The following is a 13139-nucleotide window of genomic DNA, read 5'->3' as shown; positions in this document are numbered from 1 at the left end:
ATTCAGATATTTTTGTGATCAGACATATTTATCACTAATGTTGATGACTTTTATAATTAGTGAGGAAAAAAACATTTTCTGGATAAATTTTCAAACAACATATTTGGCTAGGCACTTTAAATGGTCAAATACGGTGGCTGTGCTCATTACAGTGAGACTTGGTGGCATCGCTAGTTCTTACTACTTTGCACCACCAGTAACCAGGGATAACAATGAAACATTTTTAAATGTTTCATGTTTCATTCAACATATTTAAATTGCATTAACTTAATCACCATTGCTTCTGTCACTATAACCAAATGGATAGGGTTCAGCTGTGCACTAGCCTTTCACTCAGGTGTAAGTTACAGGGGGATAATATTACTATTGCTGCCAAGGGCCTGTCTGCTGTTTCTTTTGAGGGCTTCATTCCTTTTTTGTCTTTGTGCCAGAAGGATTTTCTGCCACAGGAAGCCAGAACTGTCACTACCCTCCAAAAACCAAAAAAGGTATTCTTGGAACGATGACCCAACTCCCTCGTGAAAATAAACTTGCCCCTGATCCCGTCACAGGAAGGCGGATGTATGCCCAATGATCTAAGGACTGCCATCTGTCCTCAGGGTTTCTCTGTCATGGTGACAGCAATAACTCATTTTGATCCTTCTCATCATGACCCCACCTTTGGACAAGGGCTTGGTCCTGTGCTGGGCAGAGGGCGTACTCAGCTGGTCGGGGTTGCCAGGCACACCACATGATGGATGAGGGCAAGAAACTCTTAGTCCTGACAGGATCCATTAACTGTGCCTTGGGGAATTGGAAGTGCAGGACTCTTGTCAGAAAATTTAAGCACAGTAAAAATCAATTGGAGTACTGACACCCAAAAAGTGTCTTAAGGCTAAGATGATATTAGCCTACACAAAAAACTGCACAGTGAGTCCTCAGTAGTTTAATCTTAATTATAAGCTGTTTTTGAGTAATGGGGCCAAGTTCTTTCTTCTTGACCAACTAATATATTTTAATTGCCATCATTTCACAGGAACAATAACTATTAACTAGCCTTTTTCACCTACTATCCTCAAAGGGCAATACAAGGTTCTGGTGATAACTAACAAATATGGGGATATAGTACAGTACAGTATTACTTTTATGATGTTAGAAGTCTATGATTCATTCCATCCAATTCCTCCAATCAGCATTTTCTCTTTCCCCCAACTAATATAGTCAAGGAAAAAAAGTAGGAAAGAAGACCCTTAAGTGGCTTGCCTCAGATTTACAGAGACAGGAAAAATCTTATTGACTTCTACTGATGGCTAAGTGTATTGAACTGAAAGGCCATAAAAAATGGAGAGCCAGAGAAACAAAAAGGGAGCAAAGAAAGGATCACAGAGTGAAAAAGGGTAACTTATCTATCTCACAAAAGAAAGCAAACAGATTCTCTAGACTGTGACATTTGAAACAAAAGGCAACTTGTACAGAGTGAACTAAATGGGTAGAACAGGATAGTGGCAACACAGTATCAGTTAGTGCATCTGGAGTAATCCATTACACAGTTTTAATTTGTTTGTCTTAAAGTGAGATTTTGATTTGGATAAGATCTTGAAAAGGCCTTAAGATTAGGTAATAAAGGCACCTTGAAGCCCTTATGACTTAATATTGTGCTTTAGTAGCATACATTCAATTAAAAATTTCTATTAAATTTGCACACTGTAGTGCAGAGCACATCTGGTGCTTAGTAATCCAGACTTGTTCCCCATTCCCATGTTTCATCATCCTATACCATGCTACCGGTCTAGGTCAATCACCATGGGACCCATTCAGCTAATCACCTGTCAAGGACAGAAATCAAGATCAGCACCAATGACCGCATTAATAGACTGGTTTAAATTGGAAGGCCCTTCCAGAGTGCATGTACCAAAGCCCATGAAGAGCCTTGACATCTGCATTTAGCATTATCTTTAAAGTCCAGTATATGTAACCTTCAAGGACACAGGCCAGATGAAATGATATCATATCACTACTCAGCTGATAGTGGTGGAATATATCAAATGTGTGCATTGGATTGCTATAACTCTAGGGACTTGATGATTAATACAAATATGGAAGACACACACACATGCATGCCAATATATACTCACAACCACACACATATATGCACAGCTGGCTGAGGTCAGGGTAGATTGGCTGTCGATACTTAAAGCTCAAAAATGACTTGCTGCTAGCCTGTCTCCCCAGACTCAACAGTGTAGACAAGGAATAAAGGTAAGGTCACTTCACATGCTTGACCTCAGTACACTGTACTGTGACACTGTTTGTCAGTGTATGTCAGCACATGCATAGAGTTAACTCTGTTTGTCAACATTTGTCACCTACTGGTCTGAAATTCTGTCTTACTTTAATCAAGTAAATTAGCCATGGAGTAAGCATGAAGAGGATACATGATAATTGTATGAACTGTATCCAGTCCCTTCAGATTTAATGTTAGTGCATTTGCTGCTTTAGTTGGTGGACAGATAATGTCTCTGGTCGTTATTATAAATCCAAAAATAGACACACAGTATATTAAATGTTGTTCTGTCAGCTAAAGCCATTTGAGACGGTGTAATCCCTCAAAAGGAGACTTAATTGGACTTGCAACACATTAGCGGTTAAGTACCGTATCAATATTTAAGAGTGATATAACATCTCAGTCCAATATTTGCCTAGCATGTTAACAAACTGTTTTCCTATTATTGTCTGCTTGTGTTTGAAAATGCCTTCTTTGGCTAACATTGTGATATGAGGCTCATCATAATGATTTTGATTTTTCTTAATTTTACATGATTCTGCTGGTTTTTAAGATGAGAATAATTTGTTTAAAAAAAAAGACTTATGAGCATATTTTACAACTTAAATAGCCCTTCATTTTCTCCCTCTTCATTATCCTGTGTCCGTTTCAGAGAGGGGAAAGAGAGAATTTCCTCAACAACATCCCTCTGAGGACTTGTGTGAGGAGTTTTGGCTTTCTTTTCTGTCCAAATGATTAATCGTTCACTTTTTTTCACAGAGGGACTCATAACAACATAACACTACCTGTGGACCCAATTACATAAGTGACAAGAGTATCCATGCATCTCTGTGACTTATAGTACAATAAACACAACAACCTTTGTGCTACAGCAGCATAAATGATGTACAAAAATGATCCGCATAGGTTAACTGGCTGGCTGGGGTGTATTTTGGTAATGTTAATGTTTCCTGTTAAGTATGCAGAACAGAGAGAAGCATATATACGCTGTGATTTCAGTCATATTGTCTTTAATACCACAGGCAGTTGCTGGGTAGTCAGTTGCAGAATAAACATATTAAACGTACCACAGACCCAGCTAATCAGCCACGAGCAACTTCATTGCCATTCATAACATGGTCTGTCTCTCCTGTCTTTCACTCCAATGTACAACACACAATGATCACTGGTAGGGGCACTGCACCTGCCCCGATTACATAACTGCTTACTATCATAGATGACTCTTGACAGTAGTAGCAGATGAAACTGCCAGCTTGGTTTTTCACAGCAATTAAACCGAATGCATTATATTATTATTGTTATAATGCAAAAAAAAAACACTTTGGGTTACAGGTACGACACAGCTTCTTGTCTACCCTGCAAGGCAGCATTATTCACACTAATGAATGCTGAAGAGTATGGTGCAAACCGAATTTTGAGGTTACATGTAAGCTGTGCTGCATGCTTCTCTATACAAAACAACATGATTGTGGAAGCAATTCGCCAGCTGTTGCAGCAAGGATCCCAGTTAAAATATAAAAACAAAGCAACACTCACTCATTCAATCCCTGGCAGTGGATGTACTGCACAAACATAACTAGCAGAAAGGAGTAGTAATCAATCAAGTTTGTTTGTCCCCTGGTAGCAGTATAATAAGACATATACTATATACCAATACTGTAGCCAGAGCATCAAGTACATACTCACACCAAAGACAGGGTATGTTTTTTTTAATTAACTTTTACTGCTGTACTTTGATTGATGGCAGTAGGGAGTGACAATGAACACAAGGGGACAGAAAGGGAGATGACATTTTTCAAAATTCCTTGGTTGGATTTGAACCAGGATTTAGTAGTAGTACAGACTTAGTACAGACTTAGACCACTAAGCCCCTGGGAGTCCCCGCATACTACAGTTGTATTTTGCAAAACAAAATACCAAAGCATGTTCATGTTCATTGTGTTGTGTGTATTTTTGACACGTTAGACATTGTTGGCAGCAGTAGGGTTGAACAGGTGTGTTTTGAGGGATGAATGAAGAGACGACATAGATTAATGACAGTGGTTTACGGGAGACTGTTATATTGAAGGCCACTGCTGCCCACTGTGGGTGGGTAGTTGTGTGGACCTTGACATGGTGAACAGCTAAAAATAGCCAAACAGAATAAACAGGCTTCTGCTATGGCGTGTTTTCTCCCCGTTATTGACAGGAACATACTGTACATACGCACACAGGCACACACACATGCATTCACACATTCATGCATATATTTCTATAGCAAACTGCACCATCATGCACTTACAAAGTCTTCAGGCTCCCAGTCGATAGTTTCACTTCAAGGCAGTAATGAACCTACATTAACTTTCATAGAATAATAAATGATACCTTTGAAATTTATGCTATATCCAAACCCTCAAAATATCATGCTGTGGGAGCAGGCAGCAGAAAAATACACTGGGTAAGAAAGCATGAATATATATTTCAAACTTGCCTACCCATGTGTTTTTTTTTCTTTACAAGTATTCAAATTTATTGCAGCTTTCTATTAATAGAAATGTGTTCCACATTGATTGAATGCTTAGTATTGTAATTTAAATAAATTGACTTTTGCTCTGTCCCTCTTAAAGACATTCAAAGTAAATTACATACTTCCACATTTCTTTTTCTCTGTGGTTCTTACGCACACACACACACACACAGTTCAGTTTTGCATGCAAAGCAACATATCTTGGTAGTTTCAAATTCTCTCACCTTTGTACTTTTATCATGTACTACAACACTTTTCAACTCAATCCAGAAGCAGAAGTGTGTTATGTAGACATTATGATGTGAAGCAGGAGCTGTGGGGTGTAAGTGTTGTTTGGATGATGAAGTGGACACATTTTATGACAAATTGGAAAGGGAAGATGCAGCAAGCAGTCATGGCACAGGGATGATGCAGCCAGTGCAGTCAGTAAAATGCAGTTTTTGTGGGAATGATGAAAATTTACTTACAAGAGAAAACCTGGATGCAGCTATTATACCTAACAGTGACAAGCACCTCACTTTTCTCCATTCTTTATAACTTACTTCCTTTTTTCATCCATAGACTATACCTTCTAAAACTTTTGCACAGCAGTCAGTGTCCATTACCACATCACATTATCACTATCAGGCTGTGTAATATATTCTGATAAATACAAATGCCAATGGTTAATTGACCAGACAGCTGATTCAATCATTGTCACAAAGAGCAGACACACCAGCTCACTAGTCTATGTGTCTCCATGGCCCAAACTGTTTCTTCTGCATGATGCTACAATTTGGGTTGCTATGGCAACAGCCCACACAAGCACACATGCCCACATAGTATACAGGAATTGTAAAAAAAACCCTGCACAAAATTATCTCTATAAACAAGTACACAACATCATTTTGTAACCTGCAGTGCATCAATATATTTCTATATGTAAAATTAATAATTACAGATATGAAGCTGGTAGAAGCAGGCCTAGAATTATTCCACCCACATAGAGGGACGCCACCTGCCTTCAATTCCCTGCAAAACACACACATGCAGATGGTGTTAGTATAGAGCTGGAAGCACAATTTTTTTAATTACTCTGCATATTTGTCTAATATACACAGACCTGATTATTTTTTCCCCACACCATTGTTAGTGTACTCTTTGAATAGTTGATTGGATCTCATTATGATAATGATTAATGAAAAGTGACATGGTCAATTGCTCTTAATAATTTCTCTGTGCGCTAAGTAATTAGCAACTGTGGCATCAGCAGTTCTGTTGTCATCAAGAGAATACATCAGTCCATTAGTGGTCAGAGAGATACTTCTGAGTACTGCCAAATTAATAACATCATGACGTCAATGATTTCAGAAAGAATCCCATATGTATACCATACCTTTAGTAAGAGTGATGTGTTATAGTGAAGATAACAGTTAATAGTTAGATAGAAGATAGAAGTTTCACAGAACTCCTACAATCTTCTTGTCATGTTAAATTCCAATATGCATTGCTGAAAAAATTGTGTCAACTATTATTTGGTTTTATTTAATTGCAACAAAGAAACTGTTCTAGTGCATATGTGAGGAAGATATACACATATCCCTAATTTTATCTGCAGAAGCACAACTGTGTTCACAGTCCATGTGTTTGTTTCAGGTCAAGTAGAAACCACAGGCCTTTGTGCTGAAGTCACATTCAAATAAAAAGTCACACCCATATGTAATTGCCATATATGTGCTCTGGGGCTATACAGAATCATTATATTTGTATAGCTGTAGATGTACATGTGACATCTGGACAGTGCCAAAGTCTTTGACCTTCAAACAACACAAAGGCTCTGTTTAGTCAATGCAGTAGTATTGATCACTTGTCACTGGAAGGAAGGAACATGGCAGGGAAATCAATTACACATATGCAGTGTATAATCAAATTCTGGAAAAGTGCTTGGCCAGAGGGAAATGTTCACCTGACACATTAGCACTGTGGGGAAATATCACAGCTGTACAGAACACTATTCATATGACGTGAGAGTGAGGGATAAAGGGATGATAATACATTGGATTGTTGTTGACTTACTGCTGACTTCTCTCTCAAGTGGCCAAGAAAAGGAGTAAGGTCATCTTCTTGTTTGTCTTCTGTGTGTGATCAAATTGAGCTCAAGATCTAAAATGGTTGGTCAGTTGTTACCTTTCTCGTTTGGGCAGTTTTAGGTGCAATGCATGGCAGCACTGCAATTGTGTGTGTGAGTGAGGTGGAATGAATGAAGCAATGTGTTGTGCTTGTGTTTTAAAAAGAGGCTCAGTGAAGTAGGCTGTTATGTTCATATTTCATTTTTAGAGGATATCTTTGCAGTAATTCATGACAAGGTCCAACACGGTCATTTCACTGAAAGTTGCCCTTGGTGAAATGTGCACCTAATATATTTTTTCAGTCACTGACAGGGAATTTCCCTTGATATGATTGTAAAATAAGAGCTGACACATTTGGCTATAGTTGTTCTTGATATATTATAAACTCAGGTAGGATATAATATAAATAGCCTAATAGCTCATATATCAAGTCTCTTTGCGTTTATTCTTCATCATGTTGTAAAACTCCAAGTCAGAGAAATCTCGATAGGCTTAATGGAGGAGCACGCTGCATTTTGTTTTGCATATAATCTATTTTCCAGTTACGTTTAGGCTTTCACCTCTAGGATGTGGTGCAGCCCGTGTGCGCCCCTCTGCTCCTCCTTATGTAGTACTATACCGGGACACTCCGCAGTTCTCTTATGCCGTTCCTTCCCGTTGCCTTTTACGCGCACGACATCTGCAGCTACAGTGATTCGGTGAGCCTGTCTTATCCGCACGCTTCAAGCTTTTGGATGAAGGCAGGAGTCTTTTCTCAATGTCCCATTAGCGAAACAACGCTGGTTCTCTTTCGATTAACATTTTAGAGGAAGGTTTTGAAGCTTTTTTTCCTTTTCTTTTCGACTCGTTTTCAACAAAATGTGGGACACGCGTTCTCTGCGCGGCGTCCGCGGAGTCTCTTCAGTTGCGGCCGCTTGACTAAAGGGAGGTCCCGGCTCGCTTTTCATCCTCTTCTCCCTTAGGAACAAGAAGAGTTTCATGCAAAAGGTGGTCTATCTTGGCAAGGTGAGACTGACTATTTTTCTTCATCTTAACATTACTTTAACAGAGTCGAGATCAGAAATTGTGTATTGCAGATTGTATAGACTGATTTACATTGGACGTGCTGGATCATGAAGGCATCAAAACATCACTGAACACAAAATACGTTGTAGCGTAACAGGTATGAGGCAGTGTGTACGTGTGTTTTTTTTTTTTTTTTAATTTAATGGACTGCGGACCGAACTGATATATAGAGTGTGAATGTGATCCCGCTTTATGCCACATCCCATACACATCTATTTAAATTAATCCATTTATATAGTAACATTGGCATATTTGTAGTCAAATGTAAATTTAACTTATATTCAGGAACAACCACTTATCTCCCTTTTACAAGAATAATGTAGAATTATTGGTAATTTAAAACCAGCTAACAAATAGTTTAAAAAAATCTGATAACTTACTATTTAATTTTTTAGCACTTGTGAACACAAATGTGAAAGTCGTTTCAGACTGCAAAATATAAATTATATACAGTGACTTTTATGTGCATGGATTGTATTGGATGAAAATATTTGTCAGAATATAAGCTATGATTATAAGGAACAACCTGAAACAGATATTTGATAATGATAAGGTAAATAAAACTCCATAAATTGCTGTTACACATGAATCCTCTACCCAAATAGCAATAGCACACGAAGATTTCTTTAATTTATTTGCTGACCTACCACCCATTTTGACTGATGAGATGCATAGAAAGTAGTGCTTCAGAAGGAGTTTATTGCCTGACAACAGCTATAACAGAGCTTGAGTGGAGTGCAAAAGAAAAGCAGCCATATTGGCTGTAAAAACAATTTCACTGAATCTGCCTAACACCTTAGAAATTAGATAAGAGATTATTAACACTGTGCAGCTAATACTAATTTTGACTGGCAATATGAAATCACAGGTGAATGCTTCCTCTTTTGAAGACCTGATTTATTTTTCATTTTTGGAAAAGTAAGATGCGTAATGATGTAATATGTCTCCATTTTGATATGGAAATTGATCTGATTGAATTCACTGATGAATAATGTATCATCAGTCATTCGGTCATTTCACAAACTGTCTCCTTTGTTTTCTCAGTCATGGAGGGACTTGCCTAAAGAGGATCCAACATAATTCAAAATTTTTTAGACTTTTTCTATTTTCCTTTTTGTGTCATCATAACATCTTCCCAGATAAGTCTACTTTTCCATCACCATGGCTGAGAAGCTTGGACCAGCAGGGCTCAAGCCCACCAACATCCGAACCACTCCCTCCCTGGCCCCAGAGCCCATCGACATCATCCGCACCAAAAGCCGTTCCCGCAGAGTTCGCCTTAATGTTGGGGGTCTGAACCATGAAGTCCTGTGGCGGACCCTGGACCGATTACCCAGAACCCGGCTTGGCAAGCTTAGAGACTGCAATACCCATGAGTCCCTAATGGAAGTCTGTGATGACTACACCCTGAATGAAAATGAATACTTCTTTGACCGGCACCCAGGGGCCTTCACTTCCATTCTGAACTTTTACCGCACAGGCAAGTTACACATGATGGAGGAGATGTGTGCTCTTTCGTTTGGCCAGGAGTTAGATTACTGGGGAATTGATGAGATTTACCTGGAGTCATGCTGCCAGGCACGTTACCACCAGAAAAAAGAGCAAATGAATGAAGAGCTGCGGAGGGAAGCAGAGACAATGAGGGAGAGGGAGGGAGAAGGAGAGTTTGATAACACCTGCTGTCCAGACAAAAGAAAGAAGCTGTGGGATCTCCTGGAGAAGCCCAGCTCCTCAGTGGCTGCCAAGGTAGGGAACTGAAACTAGAAGTGTGATTGCACCGCCCCCATTTCACATTTCTTGTTCACACTGAAAGCCGAACATTCTGTCTGGATTATAACACATTACAGGCACACTTACTCCCTCCTGTAAAACAGTAATAATGAGTTCATCAATTCAAATGTGAAACAGCTGTGTACTATACTCTTATTCCGTGTTTTCTTGTTCCCACTGTCCATTTTCCATCCTTGTAAGTAGCAGCACTTCAAAATAAAGAAAGCTGCAGTCTTTGTGTAACAATTTGCATGGATGTAATAGATGAAACAAAGCTAAATAAATAAATAAGAACGGGAAATAGATATATAATCAAATATCATAGTTGGAGTGCGCGATTTATCAGTGATAAATTTGTTGTGGAATCACTGCAGGAGTTAGATGTAGTCTCATTTTAGCTTAGACAAAGTAATTGGTAGGTGTGTTACTATGTCACTGTCACATTTCAGTATGAAACAGCAAATAAATGGATAGAACCCAAATACAGACACACAGGACGAACTGGCAGATGCAGAAAGGAGTTTTTTATAAGACAGGAAAAAGTGCAAGGCTTAAAAGGCTTCAGAGCGCAAGCATCATCGGGCAGATGCCCCGGTGGGTGGATAGCAGGGAATCCGGAGATCATGAGCAGGTCACGTGAAAGCTGAGGACATGAGAAGCAGGAGGGCTCAGCCAGGACCAAAGAGGAAGAAGAGACTGCTCATGGGGTGACCACCAGGGTGAATCCACAAACAGAAACTCCCTCATGGGCAGCAGCTGTAACTGCATGAAAGCTGCTTTGGAGGGTGGGAGTATGATCAGCCTTTCCTTTGGGATCAGGATCCCTTTTCCAGTTAACAGTGTCTTGGCTGGAAAGTGAAGTGAAGACTGACAGTTTTGTTGCAACCTAACTAAAGTGCCGGCAGACGGCCAGTGGTGAAGGTGGAATCCCTCTGGATCATGAGCCAGAAGCCCATGTGCATGGGAGCAGTGGACTGGCGGTTGACCCTGGAAGCCCTTGGAAGGGCAACAGGACACAAGGGATCAGAGCATGATGCAAGACCTCCTGTGGTCAGGGAACCAGAGTAGTGCCTGAACTCCCAGAAGCTGAAACTGGCACATGGCAACTAGGAAGCAGGACAGGCAGATGGATGCTAGGACTTGAAATCATCAATCATGGCTGATGACAGGGATAAATAGCCGGAAGACTGACTCTAAAACTAGTTGCACAATGGTGTTGGAGCCTAACTCAGAAGCAGGCATAATGTTGGCTAATAAACCCATCATGGGGTGGCCAGAGATACAGTCCCAGGAAAAGGCTCAGGGGCTGAAGGGACATTGACTGAAGTAGTCAACTAGGAACAGGCTCCAAAGCTGGGGAGACACTGGCATTGATGGCTGACCCAGGAAGAGGTTCTGGAACAGACTAAGGAGAGAGATGGTATCAGTGTCAACAGTGGACCCAAACACAGATGGAAATGTTCAAGGCACTTGGCAGATGAGGATCTGTTCTTGTTTAGGAAGTTGTGGTCATGCACTGGTTTGCCGGTAGTGATATCTGCTGGGGCAGTGCTTCTTTTTAGGGGCTCCTACCTCTAGATATTTCCTGGAAAGAGTGATGCAGGTTCCCATAACAAACAATTTAATGGAGATCATTGAAGGTAAAGTCGGAGAGGGGAAGGCTGGTTGTCATGGAGAACTGCCCAGATCTAAGAGATTTGCAGGGCAGTTGCTAGCTAGAAGTGAGGCTTGCAGGTGGCTAGCAGGTTTGATGCAGATTGAGAACTATTGCACTCTGTGACATCTGTCAAGAAAGCAAAGGCAGAGTGATGATTAGTGGGCCAGTGAATAGTCAACTGAGAAAAACATTGGAGGAAACTAGCAGGCCAGCTGCAGGAAAAACTGGATGGGAACAGCAAGGCCTGCAAGGTCATGTGGAGTATAGTAATGTTGCCTGGCTACTGAGGAACTCCTCGAAAGTCCATTAGCCATGGCTGAGGGAACAAAAGTTTTGCTATCATGGCCCATGCAGCAATTTCTTTTCTGGGTCTGTATTTGTTTTAGTGACTGCTTCTGAATGTTTCAAGGTGTGCGCTATAACTACACCATTTCGTGTCTGATCTGATGGGTCAGAATGGGCAGATTGCTCTGTCTTGTTTCATTTAAAGCAAATGAAGAAATAAGACCTAAACACAAACTCATGGAACAGACAGACTGGCAGATGCAGTAAGCAGTTTATTAGAATATGGGAGGAAGTACGAGGCTTTACTAAGAGTGTCAGACAGAAAATCCGGATATGGAGTTAGAGTCCAAATAGGGAAACGTAGATAATCCTGACTTGTAGGCAAAATCTAAGGAAAGAGATGAAATCCAGAATCCAAGACGAGCAGAGTTGAAAACAGGAAAGTGAGTCCAACCACAATAAAATTGAACATTTGGGCCACAGTGAGCACATTAGATGATCTAGTAAAGAGCTAGGAGAAAATGGCTGGTATAAATACTAAGCCAATTAAGGAAATGGAAACAGATGAGCTGGTGAGCAAAGTCAGGTGACCAAGAAGAGAAGGCAAGGAAAAACAGACAAGTGACATGTAGAGGCTGGATGAGGAAAGCAAAGTCCAGAAAATACACTTGGGACACTATCATTGGCTTGTGATGCAGCACATCTCTATGAGAAAGTATGTTTTCTTGCAGCTCTGTTATTCACCAATGGATGCACTTCTTTCTGGATCTGCCAGTCATCAAAATAACAGATCTATGAATACATTTATTTCTAGATTTGTTTGCATTATTTATTTTGAGCACAGTTATTCAATTTGATTGGAAACTGAAACTGAAATTGTCAATAGCACTTCGCCTTTAACACGTACAGTGTTAGAAAACTGCTGCATAACATTCAGTTTTCATTCGTACTGGATGAATCAGATGACTGTGTAGTAATGTTAAAGCTGTGCCTGTCTAAATGATGATCTCTTTCAACTCCTCCTCCACCACCTCCTTCCATTGCCATTCTGACTCCTCAGTTAGGTAGGTCAACCTTGATAGAATCCAATCACCGGTAATTTACGTTGGGTCTCCAGTATCCTAATCTCATCATCAGGCAGTGCACGGCAAGGCTGGTCAGGGATTATATTCCATGTCAGACAATCATACACACAGGGTCTTGTGTGTGTGTGTGTGTGTGTGTGTGTGTGTGTGTGTGTGTGTGTGCGTGTGTGAGTGTGACCAAAGTAACATCATCCCCGTTGTGTGGAAAATGCAGTTCCTGGTGCACTAGATAGGTTCAGTGGTGATGTTTCCCTTTGGCTATAACATTGTGGGGAACAGAGGTTCGTGCTAGATTCAATTTCAGACCCCTGGAGCTTTGTGCTAAAATTGTTCAGCTTCAGAAATGGCAAAAACATGGTAATGATACTGTATAAATAACACTCAGATCCTTCTATAGGGA

At 40.3% G+C, this 13139-nt stretch overlaps 1 protein-coding gene across 3 annotated transcripts in view; it reads left to right on the top strand.

Annotated features, from left to right (window-relative positions):
- Nucleotides 1-7544: 7544 nt before the first annotated feature.
- The window catches only part of kcnb2b (potassium voltage-gated channel subfamily B member 2b), an 82442-nt gene continuing 76847 nt past the window's right edge, over nucleotides 7545-13139 (top strand). The window contains exons 1-2 of one of the 3 annotated variants that reach the window (XM_026292679.2): nucleotides 7545-7882; nucleotides 9082-9688. In XM_026292679.2, coding sequence (XP_026148464.1) covers nucleotides 9104-9688 — 585 coding nt within the window. In that variant the 5' untranslated portion in view covers nucleotides 7545-7882; nucleotides 9082-9103. Of the gene's footprint in view, nucleotides 7883-7915; nucleotides 8040-8986; nucleotides 9689-13139 lie in introns of those variants that run through there. The other 2 variants (XM_026292676.2, XM_026292677.2) reach the window with 2 other exon arrangements.

The sequence above is a fragment of the Mastacembelus armatus genome, chromosome 20, assembly GCF_900324485.2.
Source record: "Mastacembelus armatus chromosome 20, fMasArm1.2, whole genome shotgun sequence".
Classification (NCBI taxonomy): domain Eukaryota; kingdom Metazoa; phylum Chordata; class Actinopteri; order Synbranchiformes; family Mastacembelidae; genus Mastacembelus; species Mastacembelus armatus.
The sequence above is the reverse complement of the archived record's forward strand: the minus strand, read 5'-3'. Positions and strand labels throughout refer to the sequence as shown.